This window comes from Theobroma cacao, chromosome 7 (genome assembly GCF_053813885.1).
Source record: "Theobroma cacao isolate CCN51 chromosome 7, ASM5381388v1, whole genome shotgun sequence".
Taxonomy (NCBI): domain Eukaryota; kingdom Viridiplantae; phylum Streptophyta; class Magnoliopsida; order Malvales; family Malvaceae; genus Theobroma; species Theobroma cacao.
Window position 1 is genome coordinate 13,273,529 of NC_142645.1, and position 19,535 is coordinate 13,293,063.

Here is a 19,535-nt window from a genome sequence, read left to right on the forward strand (position 1 = left end):
AATGCTTTTGATAAAAATTCAAATTTTGTGGATTAAATGATGATTGTCACCATGTTTTGAATTTGGTTTTGAAATGCGTGTATGCTATGTAAATGTACCTATATATGTATAAAAATGGTTTTTTGGGGAACAAACCTTTCAATGCTTTTACTCTTTCAAATATGAATTGAGTTTGGATTGTGGATGATGTTTGAACTACATGCCTTAACATATTTTGAGAATATAATGAATAAGATCATGTGCTGTTAGCATGTTTTGGTATGATGAATATTTGGCTTGCAAGCTAGATTATGATATCCCTAAATTCTAATTTGAATCACATACATTTCATATGTTTTGAATGGTTATCTTGTGGCTTGAATGTTTAGCATATCATGAGTGCATCATCATCATGACTCACATGTTCATAACATGTTTTGAATATCGACATCATTATGGCTCACATGTCCCTAACATGTTTTGTTATGTGCCATGTTGCATTTTGATGAGTTACATGTCCCTAACATGTTTTGAACCTATGTGCCTCGTCTTGTTTTGAAACCACGTGCTTCGCCATGTTTTGAACCTACATGCCTCATCACAGTTTGTACATGCATTGCATGTTTTGGATCACATGTTGGAAATATGTTTTGAAAACATCATTAAAAGAGCATGTACGTATTGCATAATTCATGGGGCATGACATGTAAATATTACAATCTTATTGTGTAATATGGATTGTTTGGGTGAGGATACATATGTTGTGAAAACAATTTAAGGACCTAGTGTTTGAACATATATTTTGGGTTGAATGATGTTTGGAAATTGACTTGGGAAGTTAAGAGTTGAATTCCATTTTGGGATTTTGCTTAAGAAAAGCTAGAAAATTGGTTACAAGGGGAAAAAAATCGATATTGGCCAAGAAAGTAACTATACTTGTTCAACAGAATGCTTTAGGAAAGCATTCTAGATGAGGGGTATCGATACCTTTACCCAAGGTATCGAGACCTTGAAAGCAAAATGAATTCTACTTGAAAAGTATCGATACCTTGGGTACATGTATCGATAGCCAGCTGCTAACTTGATGATTTCCACCCTACTTGAAGGGTTTTGTGCTCCATTATGATTGGATTATCTCTCCTAACACCTGAGAGGTTTTGCTAGACTTTGTAGTGTTCTATAGTAAAGAATGTGTGGATGATTGAGAATTGGTTTAAGGAATGTGGATATTTATTTTAAATGATATGTGCAAATACTTCTCCCTTTTGTTTGTTCCCCTTCCTCGTTTTTGCTCACTAAGATTTTATATCTCACGACATGTAAATTCTATTTTGTTTCATATTAGTAGACCTTGATTGGCATCATTGAAAAGTCATCTTTCCATGCCCCTTTGGTAGGTGGTCGTTGAAGCTCCCATTTGGTTAAAGTTTTGCACATTATGTAAATCTGTTGGGTGAGTCTTCCACTGCAAATGTTTATACTTGATTCTGTAGCTATGGTTTAATAGCTACTTAGCTTACTCCTTAATGTTGTCAATAGTTGTATTGTTGTTGTCGAGCATTGCATTGAGCTTTTGTTTAGTGCTAGGATGTGTTACTATATTGGGTTGAGATTTTATTGCTTTTATATGCTACCCCCCCAAGATAGTGGGGTCACCTGCTACACCCATCTTGGATCTTTAGAGAAGAAATCTTTTTTGAGAGAAAGGCTTTGTTAGACCATTAGCTAATTGATCATGAGTGGAAATGTAAGACACTTTGTAAACACTTGAATTGACATATTCTCAGACAAAGTGAAGCTCTAAGTTAAGGTGTTTAATTCAAGATTGAAAGATTGGGTTTTGACTTAGATAGGTTGCCCTAATGTTATCACAGTGAAAGATAGGTGTAGAGGAGAGTAAAATTTTGAGTTTAGATGAAAAATTCTTGAGCAAAACTAATTTAGAGGTTGTATTGGCAATGGCTTTGCGTTTAGCCTCAGTTCATGATCTGGCAATAGTTCGTTGTTTGGAAGACATTTAAGAGATAGGATTACCCCCAAGGTAAATTATATAAGTAAAGACTAAGCTATCCAAGTTCCCAACCCAATTTGTATAACTAAATGTTGCTAGTTGAAGAGATAATGATTTCTTCAAAAATAGATTACCTTTAAGATTTTTAAGAACTCTTTTTAAGCAAGACTAGACTACGTAGCTAGGGTAATACATGAATTGAGACAGCTTGTTGATCGAATGTGCTATGTCAAACCTAGTGAGAAAGAGATATATATTGTAATGAATCAAAGCGTTTTCTGTAAAGTGTTGACTCAACAAATCTCGAGCCATCTTTAAGTTAAAGCTTAATAGTGGTGGCCATTTGTGTTGTAACTAGTTTAGCATTGGACATGTCAAACATCTCTAGGAGATATCGAATGCATATTTGTTGAGATAAGAATAATCCTTTGGAAGTTTGAATCCTTTTAATGGCAAGAAAGTAATTAAGATTGACAAGGTCCTTCGAGGAAAATTTGCTAGCAAGCTATTGGAAGAAGGTAGCTAAGGCTGTAGTGTTGTTCCCTGTAATAAGAAAATCATATACGTATACTAAGAAATAAATTAGGACAAACACTTCGTATTAAATGAACAGAAAGGCATCTAATATTGATTTCTGAAAATCATATGAAGTAAGGAAAGACTCTTCTTGATAGCATGCTCTAGGGGCCTATTTTAATCCATGAATGGCCTTTTTTTAATTTGTAGATGTGAGAAGGCTTGTCCTCACCCACAAATCTAGAAGGTTGAGCCTTCATCAAGTAATGTCCCTTGAAGAAAGGCATTACTTAACATCAAGTTGTTTTATTTTCCAACCAGAAGCCAGTGCAATAAAGAGGACTATCTTGATAGTTGTAAGCTTGATAATTGACCGAATGTTTCCTAATAATCAATTCCAGGCCTCTAATAAGCTCTTAGCTACTAGCCAAGCCTTATATCTGTCAATGGAATCATCTGACCTCCTTTGTACCTTAAAAGCTCACTTTGGGCTCGTTATAATCTTATTGGAGGTAAATGGTACAAGTGTCCATCTATTATTTTTAATAGGAGCATTAAACTCAAACAACCATTGCATTTCACTAGTGAGCATCATTCAAAGCTTGTTTAACAATGGTATGGACAAAGGTTGTGTTTGGTTGTTGATAATGCTTTCTTGGGTTTAAAGATGTTATTTTGTGATCTTGTGATCATGGAGGAGTTCTTCGAACTGCGGTTTTAATGGGTGGTGGTGAAATTGAAATAGGGACAGCAGGTTCAGAAGAGTTACCTGACAAAGTAAGATGAATAGGTGACAGAAGGCTGACTAGTTTGAGTTGAGCTTGAACACACTAGGACATTTGATCGATGAAACTTCTGAAGTTAAGAATGATGATGGTTGTAGGGCTTCAATGTTAGCATCTTGGGCAGAAGGCACAGTTGTTGTGGTTTTGACAGATGCAAAAGGAAATGAATTCTCATGAATGGTTTTGGCAGCTTTGTTGTATAAGCTTCAATCCTTAATATTTTGCTACTTGTACATTTGATTAGGATAGAGTCATTTGATTCAATTTGTAGCTGCTAAGAGGATGTGCTACCGCTTTGTAGTGTTACTGTCCTGTTGCTATCTTATGATGATTTGTTGTACTAATAGTAACTGCTTGAGTTTGTTTATGATTCTGCACCTATAGTTTAATAGCTTTTGTAGCTTAGCTTACGTCTTGAGGCTGTCAATGGTTGTATTGTTGGTGTCAAACGTTGCATTGAGGTCTTGCTTAGCGCTAGGATGTGCTGCTGTATTGGACTGAGATTGCATTGCCTTTATACTTAATTAATAGAATATTTCTATTAAAAAAATATTAAATCGTTGAGCAGTTAAAACAAATATAGTACTGTACATTAAGTCAAATTCGTTTAAAATCTTTTCAATCATTTGATTATATCACCCTTATATTATTATTAAAAATTTCTTCCAATGTCATTTTCTTCTTAATATTTCGTAGATATGAAATCTGCATCTATTTTACAAAACAGAAATGAATAAAAATCAGTTCAAAATAAATGGATTTTTAAAAGCATGCAAAACATATTTTCGAAGCATAAATTAAGTATTTAAAAATCGTAGTACTAATTTTCCAATCCATCAAACAACACCTAAAACACAACCTCAAGTTCTTTCAACTCAATTGATGGCCCATCATTTTCGTTCGGTTAATTATAATACACATGATTACGAGGGATATTTGTACTATAAACGACTACATTTATAAAAATTTGACATGTTGATCTTGCACATTATCAAATGGAATATATGAAGTTATATTTAGTGGATAAGATAAACTTTCAATAAGTATGAAACGCCTTAGGTAGGTAAGAACAGTTGTTCCTTTTCTACCAAACGGACACTAGGCAGAAGTCAATTCTCCTAATCTAAATGCATGGAATCCAACGAACTTATATTGTGGAATATATTAAGATATGATTTGAAAGTGATGTTTCGTTTTTCTTCTTGACACCTTTTTGAGAAACACAAGGATTAGAGTGTCCATTAAAACAACGTGGAATTAAAGAGAAAGAATACAAAATTTTATATATAAATATTCACATATTTGGTTAAATTCTTTTGTATTTTTTAAAATGTTTGACCGCAAGTTTCAGAGAGGGTAGGAAAATTGTCATTATCATGCACGTGGTTATTGATGATATTTTTTGTAGTATCAATAACAAAATTAATCTGGAGGCTGTTAATTAACAATATTGTCCAACGATAATAAGTATGAAATTTATGAAGCTATATAAAGCTGGCACAATCCAATGTTTGCCCTTTTAGCTTAGCATGGAATTTATTAGGCTAAATATGTTAGAAAGCTCATGTATTAACTCAAATTTATTTATGAACAGATATTCTAAATTTTATTGATAAAAATGTAATATTTTACAAAAATCTTCATGAATTCTAATTACATGAAGGATCATAATTACTAGTAATATAAAAAAGTGTAACTTTTACTAGTATATACAATTTCTATCGTTACATTTTATTTATAATGCATTTAAAAATTTATATAGTTAAGTTAGATTTACAAAAATATTCTAAAAAACATAAAAAAGTATTATTAAAAATAATTTTAATGTCACATTTTAAAAATGTGCAATCTTAAGTCAAATTTATTATAGTGGAAAGACATCATTTTCAATGCTAAAAGTTGGGATAGCTTACAAGTTTTTTATTTGATTAAAATTAGAACAGCTTGATGGGTTAGAGCTAAGTGGAAGGAAGATCAATATTCGGTGATGGAAATTTTCATATTCCGAAATTTAAAGAATTTACTTTTTACTTTAAGAATTAAGAATAAAACTTTTTACTTTTTTGTGGCTATCGTTGAGTGAGAACTTTAATTTTTTTTTTTTTTTGGTTGGGTTATAAATGAAGTAGCTACTTTAAATTCTTCCCAACCCTGCTTATAAAATTCTTGAATTACATGTACATGTTAAACCTTACTAAAAGGGATAATAAAATGAAAAAAATTCTATCAAATCTTCTTGCCCAAATGCAATTCCCATACATGGTTAATGAATTGCTTGTGTCAAGGAAGCCATAAGATATCTATTTAGAGACTTCCTCCATCAAGGAAATCTCATATCTCCCAAACTCTAATGGAAATGTTTAGGTAGAATTTAAAATAGATTTTATCTATACAACTAAAACTAATATTATCATATACTTAAATGCAAGAGATAAATATTTGGTAGATAATAATAAATACGTGATAGAACCACAATTAAATTTTAAATTTAAATTAAATTTACAATTTCAACATTTTTCTATTTGATCAACAATGCATCTGAGATTGCGTTGGGCTTGCCTTATTACCAACGACCTCTACAAGTGGACTTTATGTGGTTTTGTTCATGTAGAGAGATGCATATTGCTAAAAATCTATTTTTTGTTGCTCAAATTGTTAATGAAAATTGAAACTTTTCATAAAAAATAATTATATTGTTTACTTATTAACTTGTTAACGGATTTTTATTATTTTTTTAAAATTATATTAATTGACCTTACAGTAAAATATGTTTGTTTCCTTAATTTTTTAGAAGAAGAATTATGCACTTATTTCTCAAAAATAAAATAAAGACGGAATACCCGTATGAACGGCCATCGATGGTATGAACGGCCATGCAAGTTGTTAAGATTCGCAGTTGGAATACCCATATGATATGAGGCTGCCAACAGTTAGATGTGGTCATTGATACCCCTATCTGAGCAGCTGTTTTTGTTCAAAAACAGGCCCAGCTGTATTAAAGTCAATAATTAAGTTTTTAGTCTTAATGTATTGAATGTGCTGTTATGACTTGCAATAGCATATCGCTTTTGCATACATGAATGAATATACAACTTCTTGCTTTTCAAAAAAAAACTAAAACCTACAAAAAATTATTAAGAAAATTACATATTTAGCCTCTTACTTAAGGTGGGATACAAAAAAGTTTGCAATTTATCAAAAGTTTTATTTAGTTTTTATTTGTAGAAAAGAAATCTTGGCGGTTAAGAGTGTTAATAAGAATTAATTCAATGTAAGATAATTTAGTGTAAGAGAACGTTGACAGTTGTTAAGATTCTTATAAAAAAATATGACGTGACTTAATATTAATACATGCCTTAAAAAACTACATTTTAAGATTATCATAATATAATTTAAACTCTTTTTTAAATATTCAAAGATCCAACACATAATGTACAAGTTTTGCAACTTACCTTCCTTTCACAAAGAAGTTCTGAATTTCGAGAAGATTATATTTCTTCTGTTTCATATTTGTCTTTAATTTTAACTTTACACAAAATTTAAGAAATTTAAATGTGAATTTTAACTTCATTGGTTTTGAATTTTCTTTCACAACGCATCTTGACATAAAAAAAAGTGAATAGTTATAATTAGGGCTAATGAGGAAAATAAGAATGATCTTTCTCTTTTTTTTTTTTTTTTACTTTTCCAAATAAGATATTAATTTTGGACAACTAAAAATATGCAAATATAAAATAAATGTGAGACAGAATGAGTAATTTCTATCTCTAATTAAAAAATAAAATGCAAATTAAGGGCAAGCATTTATTTAAGCCATTACTTATACAACCATCCTTAAATTACTCAAACCAAGAACTTGAACTAATAAACCATTTATGTTATATGCAATAATTTTTATTTTACTCTTGAGCTATATATATATATATATATTTTGCTGCTCAGTCAATAAAAGATTTTATTGAATATACGAAGAAAGTACATAGTAGATGTAGCCCTAAATAGAGGGGAGATATCACGAGAAATAAAAGGAGAACAATACATGTGAGACAAACTCAAAGTAATTAAACCAAACAGCTAAGCTTAACAACGATCAGATAAACATAAAGAGACAAAAACAAGAACAATTAAAAGGCAAGAAGAATTGACTTCAGTTATAAACTGTCCAATGGTAAGAAGGATAACGAGAAAAGCAGCAAAAAAGGAGATGGATGCCCAGGGACTGTTAAAATAATTCTGCTTTAATTTCGCCTTCCATGAGTTCCAACGTCTTGTGCAATGCGTCTTCAGGTCAACAAATATCTCCTCGTAATAAAAGGTGTCACCTTGAGCAACAGCTTCATCATTACCCAATATTTTCGATAGTTCCTTGGCTGAGTTGATAAGGTTATCCATCAACGTCACATAGTTCATAGGCAATGAGGTTACGAAAGAGACGCTTGGTAAAGTCCTCAACCACAAAGGTTGGAATCTTCATTGTCTCGTCTGTAAAGCTTATATCAAACAAACTCTTCACGTCGCTCTCTTCGGAGCTATTCATGAATTGGATTCCTGCTTCTTCCAGCTCTGTTACACAACGTAAGGATTGCCATCCCACTAGGCCTTTTCTTAAATTTTCCTCTTCTCTTGCACAGCATACCAATGTCCATTTGAAGGAGTTGTGGTCGGCGCCCTTAGTCACACCGCTCTCTTCGTCACCTTGGAATTTCTTTTCTTTTGGCTTTTCTAGGCCGCCTTCTTCTCCTACCTTTTCTTTTTCCTTTTTGGTTCTATGGTAGTCTTGATGGCGCCTTATTCCATGAGGAGAAGGAGACCAATTATCATGCACTAAGCTTAGTAGGTGCTTGATATTGTCGGTATCTTTGATGGTAGGAGGGTTTTATTCCACTTCTTTGGTCCTGGCAAGAAATCAGAAAGGACAGCAAATGCATCGCAAGCGAAATCTTTTCCATCTGTTGGATCCTTGATCACGTGATACAAGCCCACTAACACAAAGAAAGGAAGTTGATTTTCGAATAGCAACAAGTCATGATATAAGGCATTTAGGACCCACTTTAGTTTGAAAAAAGGATCATCACCTGGTACCTTCCCACTCAATAGCTCAACAATAAAGCACCAATCAAGTAGTATCATTCTTCCAAATTTATCTTCAATATCATTCGACAAGGATGGGGAATACCATTTGCGAGCTCGTTCTAAGTTCATGGCCTTCACACATCTGTCCTTGCTTTGCTCACCATTTCTCTCAAGAATCCTTTGTAAACACCGAGTTTTGTACACTTCCATCTCTTTCAAGTGCGCCTTATTAGCACCATGGTAATATGGACCAATTGAAATTAGTTGGGGTTCATAGGCACTTTCATTAACCTGCCGTAGTTGATGAGGCACTTTCAAAAGATAGGCCTTGTTGTTGAGCCCTGGACCTGGAGATTCTTGTATCAACGATGCAAAAATATGTAAGATACTTTGTTGGAACGGAGACACATTTCGATATATGCAAAAGCCATATCAGCTAAAATGCGTTAGAAAAAGAAAGTTTTAGAAAGCTTTCTTCACCTCATGCTCAGCTAAGCAAAAGAGTAAATGGCAAATGACAGACAGGTGTAGGAGATTATAGATACATAGTTTAAGATTGTCGCAACCACTATTCAAGGGAAATTAACTAATTAAGTGTCAAACCTTGCTTTGTAAAATAATTATAATGTCATTCACATGCTCGGTATAATGTTTGTATATTTAGGAAGTTCGAAAAATTGTTAAAAGATGATATTGCCCCTAATGGTACCATTGAGTCGATTAAGCCTCGAACTAGTTTAAATAGGAATTTTAAGATGAAATTAAGAGTTTCACAGTTTAGGGATGACTCAAAATGGTAATTCGGAGTTCGAGGATCAATTCGAAGTCAAATCGAAATTTTCACTATCTAGGGGCAAAATCGTAATTTTTTCACCCACGAAAAAATTTTGAGATTTTGAGAGAATTTAGATCACATTTGACAAATTGGAGAATGGTATGAGTATAAGGGATGAAAAATATGTCTATGAGCAATTTTTCAGTTTTTGGGGTAAAAAAGTAATTTTTCACTTTACGGGGGTAAAAGTGTAATTTTTAAAAATTTGCTCCACCAAAACTTTGGAAAAGTCTAGAAATTTCATGGAAGACATGGATAAGTGAAGAGGATTGAGTGGTAGAAAAAGAAAGTCAAAAAGATGGCTAGAAAAAAAATAATAAAATATTCAAAAAGTAAATAAAATAATAATATTTTATTAAGCCTATTAAAAGGCTTGAAAATTCCAGAATTCTTCATTGGGAGGGTCAGCCAAAACCAGCAGGAGAGAGAGAGAAATAAGAACAAACCCTAGAGTGAGAAAATTCAAAGAAAAAATGTGATTTTTCAAGGAATCAAGTGTTTAAAGGTATGATTTTTCAAGCTTAGCTTATAATTTATCATTTCCATGCATTTCTCCTTATTTTCCATGGTTAAATTATGTGTTTTGATGATGGATTCAAATCTGATCATATGGGTTTAGAGAGAGAAAGTTGTTAGATTAATTTGATTTTGAACTATGTTAGTGTTTAGTGTTAGTTTAGCATGTTTATGAGTAAAACAACAAGAAAAATATTCATTTTCTCCATGAATTTCTCTAGGCCGAATCTAGCCAATGGTGTGTGAGGATGAGGTTGACTTTATTTTAAGAGAATTAGATGGAAAAATGATGAATTATGAGGTTGGAAATTAAATGGGAATTTTTTGTGCAAAAAAAAATTGAAATTTTTACCCACTAGGGGTAAAAGCGTAATTTGTGGTCTGAACTGATAAATTGGACCACATTCACAGTCATTGAGGTATTGTGGATATAATTGGATAATTGAAATTGAAATGGATGGAATTGGAGTTGAATTGCAGATTTTAGAATCTACACCGTGTATAGGCGAGTTAGGTCGGACATTGTGATTAAGCGATTGTCCAAATATTTTCACACCCTATCTAGTGCATACGCATGGATAAGAGCCTGAAATAATATATATTGATTTGACACAAATTATTGAAATTTTTGTGTCATGTATCGTGGATAGGTGGTGAGCTATCTGATACGGGTAAAAGACTACACCCGAAGACCGAGAATAGGAGTATATCTACTCCTAGTACAGTGAGTAAACTTACTATTGTCTTAATTATCTAGAGTAGATTTATTTAATTGTGTGATTTTATGAAAAAATGGTTTAATTGGAAAATTATTGTGTTTTATGGAAAATGGGATTTTATAAAATAATTTTATAAAATTTTTAAAAATTTAATAATGATTTCAAAAATAGAGTAATTGGAGACCTATACTATGATTGTGTTATTATCCATGATTTTACATTAAATGGCTTATGATAAATGTGGGTATGACTGGTTATTTTTATGATTTAAAGAATATGTGAACTGCTTTGATTTGCTTTGAATGTGTTAAGTGAGCCATGTCATACTATTGTGATTTTATTGGTTAGTGGATTATAAAGTGGGCACTGCAGTGACGGGAGTTCCATGGGCCAGCTTAATTAGAGGGGCACGGTTCTCAATTATTGAGCTTACCTCGATTGGAGAGGTGCGTAGGATAACTCTCGAGATAGGATTTGAGTACACTTCACGCTGGCCACCACGTGAAATTGGGACTCAGCCAACGCTAAGGAACGGTTGTGTTGTCAGAGCTGAAATGTGTTTGTGTGTGTGACAATAAACAGCCTTGGCGGTCTCAGTAAGATGCCTTCGCGGGGTATCCCCGAGAATGGATTTTTGGCAAGGGCCAAGTTTTTGAAAAGTGCATAAATCATGTTGAGTAATTAGATGAAATCCAATTATTTATATGGGTTGGGATGAATTATTTTAATTGTCTCCTATTACTCGGCTTTAGATTATTTTGATGATGTCTGTCTACTCACTGGGATTTTATAATCTCACCCCTTCTTCCTATACATTTTTCAGGCTCAGAATAGGTAGTAGACTTTCAATTGCATCGAGAAGTAAATTTCGGAGTTGCATCCTAAAAAGCAAGGTTATAGACTTAAACCTTCTCAGTTATTTGGAGGCCCACGTGTCATTGTAATTTAAATTGCATACTCCAGTTTTCTATATTACAGTATGTATAAATTTATTTTATTTTTATGTGCAGAAAATTAATTTTTTGATGTTTCAAAAATATACATATATATATATTGTTTTACATTAAAATAGATTATTTTAATTAATATTTTTAGTTTATTTTATTATTCAAAAAAAAAAGAAAAGAAAAAAAAAGAGAGAGAAATGGAAAAACTGGTACGAAAGCCTTGCGAGGTCTCGAAGGGCATTCGGGGGAAGAATGTCTATCGAGGCTTCGCGACGGTTGTCACGGGCTCGATGGGAGTTCCGGGTCGTGACATTAAGTCTTCAGCCGAATGTAATAAACTAATGGCCTGCCCTGTCCCAAAACAATTTTTAATATAATTTTATTAAAAAAGTGTCATGATCCAATTTTCGGGTCATGACCGACGCATGGGCCCAATGGGCATAGCCCACCAAGCCTAAGCAAGCCTATTATATAATCTTGCTCAACATTCCATTAACTATTCTCAAATCACCTTTCATAAGTCCAACTTATAATCACTTTAATAATGGGCTATAGCAATCAAGAATTTCATTAATATAAACCCAAAATGATGTTAACATTTCAACTCATGGTGGCTTTAACAATTAAAATATACATATTTTGTCTAAGACACGTATCTTAGTACTTTACATCACATGAACGTATTCATAAAACAAAATGGCTCTTGACATCCAGCGGAGTGACCACAGTGAAGGTGCGGCTACTGAATGCCAAAATACCTACCAAGGAGAAGAAACTACGTGGACACCTCGACCTAGGTTCCAACTTCTTCCTGATCTGAAAACATGAAATTGAAAACAGTGAGTACAAACTCAGTGAGTGAACATAAGAAGGGAACAACCAATCGATAGGAAGAATTTGGACATCATGATGCACTTGTTTCAAAAACAATGCAATTGATTTAATTTCTTACTAAAAACCCCTCTTTTCAAACTTTGATTAATAACCTCATAGTGTTGCAAAAACCCAAGATCAATCCATGAAGTTAAATGGGTGAAAAATATGTCAAAATCAAGCAAGGTAGCAAGCATGGCAGCAAGTTTCTCGCTGCAGCGAAGTTCATTCTCGCTGCAACGAGATTCAGGCTGCCAAAACAAAATGTTTCTCATTGCAGCGAAAAACAGAATGTTTCTCACTGCAATGAGAAATAGTGTCAGTTTGCATATATTTCAGTTTTTCCAGCATATCTCTTGCTACAGAAGTTAAATTGACCTGATTTTTTGACCATTAGAAAGCTAAGAGGCAGGGCTACAACTTTTATGTTTACTACTTTTTCCTAGTTCGTACGGGAACATAGTCAAAATCTTTATCGAAGTGAAAATACTACACCAAAACCCAAGAGTTTCTCGTTGCAGCGAGATTTATTCTCATTGTAGTGAGTTGCTAGAGGCCAAAACAGAATGTTTTTTGCTACAGCCAGAATGCTTTCTCGTTGCAGCAAGAAGCAAGGCACCTAAATGTAAAAAGGACCTCCTTTGCACTAAAAATTCGTTTGGTGCTGCAATAAAATCAATTTGCAAGAAAATAGGAAATTCTCAAGGTTCATCATGCCAATTTTAACATGCCATATAATCACATTTTACAGTCACACACGTTCTATCACATATCTATAGATATAATCATATATAACACCTACACCACCCCGCCTTCCTCAACTCTTGTGCACTCCCTACACGCACAAGGCAATACCACCATATGTGCACTCCCTACTCGCACATTTCAATGTCATCATGTGTGCACTCCCTACTCGCACACCTCATTATCATCATACAACATTATTTATCATTGCACAACATACATTAAAATATGTATACCAACACAATATAAGAGCACATGAATTCATCCTCTTTACACATTTCACACCTTTTACAACATCAAAGCATTTATCAAGGGCTTGTTCCCAAGCACCCATTTTTAACGAAAAGTTGGATAAAATCATGCAAATAATTCATCTCAACACAATTCTATTTTCCAAAACAATTTTGAAATGTAAGTTCACTCACCAGTATTGTTGAACCTCTAATCGACTCTAACCTCCACTAATGGTTCAAATGGGGCTATAGGGCCTCGTTGGAACCTATCACGCACAAAAATATCACAACCAATCCAATTTACATTAATATCACTCCAAAAGCTAGTTTCTAATTCAAGTTCTACTAGTCATTCCTAATTGGCTTTCAACTATATCAAATGGTTATTCCTTGCACTACTCTAATTACACTAAAAATGAATAAACAAACTCAACAATAAAACAACTCATAATCCCAATTATTAGCCATTATCAACAACTTAAAACCAAGCCTAGTTCATCACTCACCTTAGGGTTTCTTTGTAGCTGAATTCTCTTTCAATAGCTTCCAAACAAATGTGGAAAGTCTCTCTCTCTCTCTCTCTAGAACGTCCAACTAGTGAGAGAATGTAATAAGGAAAGGTTTTTTGAGGGTTTTATAATGAAAAAGTAAAAGAGCACAAAAAACATTGTGAAAGGGTGCACAAAAACGTGAAAATCGGGGTTAACTCGAGGAAATATATGGAAGTTTCAAAGCAAGCTTCCATGGGGGGTGCAAAAATATGGGAAAGGAAGAAGAAGAAGAAATGCTGGAAATTTGAAGAACCTCTTAGAAACTTAGATATTTATGCTTTATGTTTATCCATTTTCTCATGAAAGTACCAAAATGCCCTTAACAAGGTCATTTTGTCTTTCCATTGCCTTTATACAATCTTTTTACTTCTTTGACACTAAGACAAGGTCCATTAAGCTTTAAAAATGCTTGGGTTCATGAAAACTTAAAAATTTAAACTCGAGATGCAAAATGACTATTTTACCCCTACCGTGAAAATTATCGTTATTTCTATCTTCTTCATTATCTTACCCTCATTCATTCATTCCTTAGGCCTACTTGGACCTTAATAACATTCGAAAACTACTTTCAGGGGCTCACCAGGAGAAATGATGAAATTACCCCTAGTCCGTATTATCACGTCTGTTTCTAGTTACGAGTCTCTAGAGGTCGAGATCTCACAAAAAGCCCCTAAAAGATGAGGCAACTAATAATTAATATATATTATAATTTAAATATTTAGATATTTTTAAAAATGATGATAATTTTCTATTTTTAATCGTCAATTAAAGTGAAGCATGTCTAGGAATATCGAACGTGGATTGCACAGTATCACATTTGGTGGACAGAAAGCCTTATACATGACCTTAATTAACTATTGTTTGCAATGAGATGGGTTAATCTAAACACCTAATTTCATGATTACAAGTAAATTTCCTAGACATTTTCAAAATTTTCATTTACTTAAATAGCGAGAGGTATTGCAGAAGCTGGCAACTGCAATGACATCTAGTACAACTCGATGGGCAGCTCCCGTTTCCACTCTTCTAGCAGTGGCTGCGACCACGACTTCACGTGTCCAAGATCAATGAAACTTTTTTCTTTTTTTTTTTCTTGCTAGGCCAATGATTTAAATATTATTACTGTGTTCAAAAATGAACAATCATAAACGGCAAACATAAGTAGTGTCACATAACTACTTAGTTGTCAACACCAAAACCAGAGCATAGCTATAACTTTCATCCATCTTCTACCAGAATCTCTTCTAAGCTAGAGATTTGTCCCTCTCACGTTATAACAGTGAACCACTAGTGTTCAATCCCTCTTGCCATAATACATTCACATACTAGGAGAAAGAAAGACACCCGAACATAAAGAACACACAAGACAGTAAGACACTTCCTACCATACACTAGGACCATTGCTCAGGACATGAAACCATCCCCTTGGTCACTCAGACTCGAAAGATAAATGCAAGATACATTACGGGGAAGGAGAAACTATAGGAAACATGCAAAAGCCAATGACATCATTTTCAATGCTAAATGTTGGGATAGCTTACAAGTTTTTGATTTGATTAAAATTAGAACAACTTGGTGGGTTAGATCTAAGTGGAAGGAAGATCAATTTTCGGTACTAAATATTTTCAGATTCCGAAATTTAATGTATTTATCTCAAATTTAGTGAATTTATCTATCAAAGAAAAGAAAACGGAGAAAAATGTCAAAGGGTCAACTTAAGTTTAATGTTGACAATGTGAAAACCGGTAATCCCGGTGAATCAAGAATTGGTGGAGTGTTTAGAGATTTCAAGGGAAGGATGCTTATTACCTTTTCAAAGGCAACAAGGATTGGTGATGTTAATAGAGTTGAGTTCCTAGCTATTAAGAAAGCATCTCTTATTTTTATGGCTTCTAAATGGGTTTATTCTCATTCTCTTCTTATTGAAAGTGATTCTACTACAACGTCAAATGGGTTAATCAGCCTCAATTTGCTCCATGGAATTTCAGAGCACGGGCTTTGCTTATCGACCATCTCGAGAAAAGAATTACGAATTGGGAGATATGTCATGCGTTAAGATCGGTAAATAGTACTTATGATTCTCTGGCAAAGGATGCTGTTGTCAGGAGATAGGAGCTAGGGGTTATTTATATTGTATTAAATTTCTGTTGATGCTTTATTTTTGTACTCATAAAATTCCTAGCTAAATTAGTTATGGTTCTCACCAATAAAATTGTATAATACTAAAAAAATCAATTAAGTCAAAATAAATATATTTTTTGTGAAAATTAAACATATTTTTTTTATATTATCAAGATAAAAGTATTTAACGGTTTACAAATTTTAATTTAAGAATGAATAATAATAAGAATAAAATAATTATAGTGAATATTAGCAACTGAAAAATCTTGACGTAAATTAACTTGTATGAATTAATGTAAAAAATTATAAAAGTCAGATTTAACGTAACAAGATAATTAAGTTGAAACAAACATAATTTTTTTAAAAAATTAGACATCTAAATTTATATTATTGAGGGAAAATTATTTAATAGTTTACAAATTTTAATTTGTAAATGAATAATAATAAAGATAACAATAATTACGGTGAAAATGAACAATTGAAAACCCTTAACGTAAACCTATAAGAATTAATGTAAAAATTACAAAGGTGGAATAAACATGATTAGAATATTAACGTAAATGTGTGAGATTTAACATAAAAAGTTAATTAAGTCAAAATAAATGTAATTTTTTTGAAACTTAAAAATTAAAATATATATTATCGAGCCAAAAGTATTTAATGAGTTACAAATTTACAAAGCTACATGTTGAGGGTTATTTTTTGTTTTTTTTTTCTCTTATACGCAAAAGAGGTTGTTCGTCCATTTTCCAATCAAAATATTAGCTTCTGTATCTGATGATATCCAAAATAAGAGCTAGGCACCCAAGTGCAACATTCATAGAAAATAATTAGACAATCAGCTTTAACTTTAACAAATTAACCAAACGCATCAGAAAAGCATTAAAAAGTATACAGAATGTGAAAAATGAAAACAAAGAAAAGAAAAGAAAGCAATCACATAAATCATTATATGATAGGATAAAAAGTAATAACTATATATAGCTAGCACTCCTTCCATTTTTGGGGGGTGAGAAAGGAGTCATGAAAGAAAGATTTTGGTCCTTAATTCTATACCTGGACCTGGTCTTCCACTGGAGATGATAAATGAATCTAGGAAGATTGAATTACAACATCTCCTCCTTCCTCTTCTAATGGATTGGATAAGAAACGAGGCCGAAAATAAATTATGTCGGCCTTGTTTCCATTGTCCTCCATCTGCTCCATTGCTTCACTATAGAAGCAAAGAATTAAGAAGAAATTTTTTTTACTATATAGTTGTTGAGCAAAAGAGTTGTTCCCTCGCTACTCTCTTTAGTTCATGGAAGGAATGGTTGGAGCTCAACGGGGTTTTGGTTGGGTTATAAATGAAGTAGTTGCAATACAATTTTTGTTTCTTTTTAAATTTTTATTATAAAAAGATTATTATAATATAATTATAGAAAGTCATAAAACAAATATACAAGAGTTGATTGAAGATGATTCCTACAAACAAATTTAGAGAGAAGTTAATTTCTAACTTGCTAGTGAAACAAGTCAGATGGTATGCCAGTATTCATGGAGGGGAGAAGCTGTACATAGTGGAGCTTTCTTTCTGCACTCTTTCTGTTCGTTTCTTGTACATTCTTTGTTGGTGCAAATGGGGTTTAGATGGAACTCAAGGAACTTGCAAAATTGACTTCAAGGAAAGCCTTTCAATAGGCGTTATCTTTAAGACTTATTTCGCCCCCACCGCTCGGTATGCAAAGGGGCATAATGGGATTAGCCTTAAGGATACAATGAAGCCAATGTCTAACTTCGTCTTGCACATTACGAGAGTAGACCGCTAGATACACCCGAGGGTTTGCAAAGTTATTTGGCCTTAGAGTCTACTTTCTACAGCAAGTAGATTATAAGAAATTTAGACGTTTTTGTAGTTGAAGGGAACTTAAGTGTTTATGTTAATAGAACACAACACTTTTCTTGCTCTTGATTTTTCTTCTCTTGTTTTGTTTTTGATAGTGTCTCTTCTTCAAAGACACAACCCTTTCATTAAGGCACCATTTTGTCCAAAAGACATTTTTACATTTTGCAAGACACAACTTTTGGATAAAGGTATTGATTCAATAATCATCTTATGAAAGGACAACTATTCATTCCATAAAATATAATCTTGGAGTTGTAATTTGAAACAATAACTCTTCATATTTAAACTTTTGATTTATGGTGTTTTTTCAATTTGTCTCATAAATTTTGGATGTCATTTTACCAAGAGAGATAACCATTCACACGAAAACCTGTCTACCATCCAATAGCCACACTATGTCACTTTATGTGACATAACCTTTGGGTTAAGATAGCTTTTCATTATGTGACATAACCTTTGGTTTTGAAAATACACCAACAATCCCCCACCATTTTCAAAATTTTCAAATATCAACAACTTTGGGAACCGTGTGCATAAATGAAGGTATCCTGTAAATTTAAACCTTCACTTAGTGAGTGTGGTTGGTTCTAGTCTGAATTGAGTGGTTGACCATGCATTGAACCATCAATTCTCCATTTGACTAGTTGGGCTACTAAACACACACAAGCTTCCTTGCTCACTTTGTATCTAGTTTTGCCAACACATTTTTTGGCTTTATGTTTTGCATCCATTCATGAGTGTTGTTAGAGTCAAGCCTTTTGCTCCTAGAAATGGCCACACTTCCACTCACATAGGTAGCTCTCATCGAAAGTACTCTGTAATTATAGCACTTCAACATATACATGTTATGAGTCTATTAAGAACTTTTGTTCAACCTTACCTTACACATTATGGGAACCAAGCACTATATAGCTTGGGATGGAAAATATAAATTAGTGCTTGCAGTCATCCATGTGGTAGAATGGTCAGTACCCAAGACTTGCAAGTTGGCCACAAGCGTCGAGGTGAGCTCCCACCATTGGAGATTTAGTTGATAGGCTTGAAACCCATCCCTCTTGAGGTCTTCATTACCAAGTCCCTTTCAGACTTTTAATAAACAGATCCACTAAATTTTCACAAGACCGCACATAACTTATAGTGACTACACCATCATTAATTCTGTCACGACCCAAATTTCGGGCCATGATCGGCGCAAGGGTCCAATGGACGTAATCCACTAAACCCAAGCAAGCCTATTATTTATCTTACTTATAATTCCATCTAATATCACTAAGTCATATTTCATAATTTTGAATCAAAATAGTGATATACATTGCCAACTCGTACTAGCAATACTCCTTAAAAATTTACATACAATGTCTACAACATGTACTCTAATAATTTACATTAAGTTCGTCTATACAAAACAAAATAACACTCGACTTCCAACGGAGTGACTCGGATGAATATACAGCTACCGAATGCCGAGACACCTACCAAAAGATGGACACAGGTCTACAAGAACACCTCGTCCTAGTTACCGGCTGCCTCGTGATCTGAAAATATGAATTTGAAAATGGTGAGTATAAACCCAGTGAGTGAACAAGGAAGGGAACAAGCAACAACAATAAAGGAGAATTTAAAATCATGATGCACTTGTTTCAAAACAATGCAATTTAGTTCCGTTCATATTAAAAACCCCTCATTTTAAACTTAACTCATTTAGTCCTAAATGTTGGAAGTCCATGCTCAGATATGGTAGCAAGAA

The 19,535-nt window shown here is 33.2% G+C and overlaps 1 protein-coding gene across 1 annotated transcript; it reads right to left on the bottom strand.

The window, feature by feature from the left end:
• Nucleotides 1-7,371: 7,371 nt before the first annotated feature.
• LOC148761712 (UPF0481 protein At3g47200-like) lies at nt 7,372-8,795 on the bottom strand. The gene is made up of 4 exons (XM_088808692.1): nt 8,771-8,795; nt 8,177-8,711; nt 7,717-8,078; nt 7,372-7,661 (listed from the first exon to the last, which is right to left on the bottom strand). The coding sequence occupies exons 1-4, from the start codon at nt 8,793-8,795 to the stop codon at nt 7,372-7,374; spliced, it is 1,212 nt and encodes a 403-aa protein (XP_088664818.1).
• Between the last annotated feature and the right edge of the window lie 10,740 nt (nt 8,796-19,535).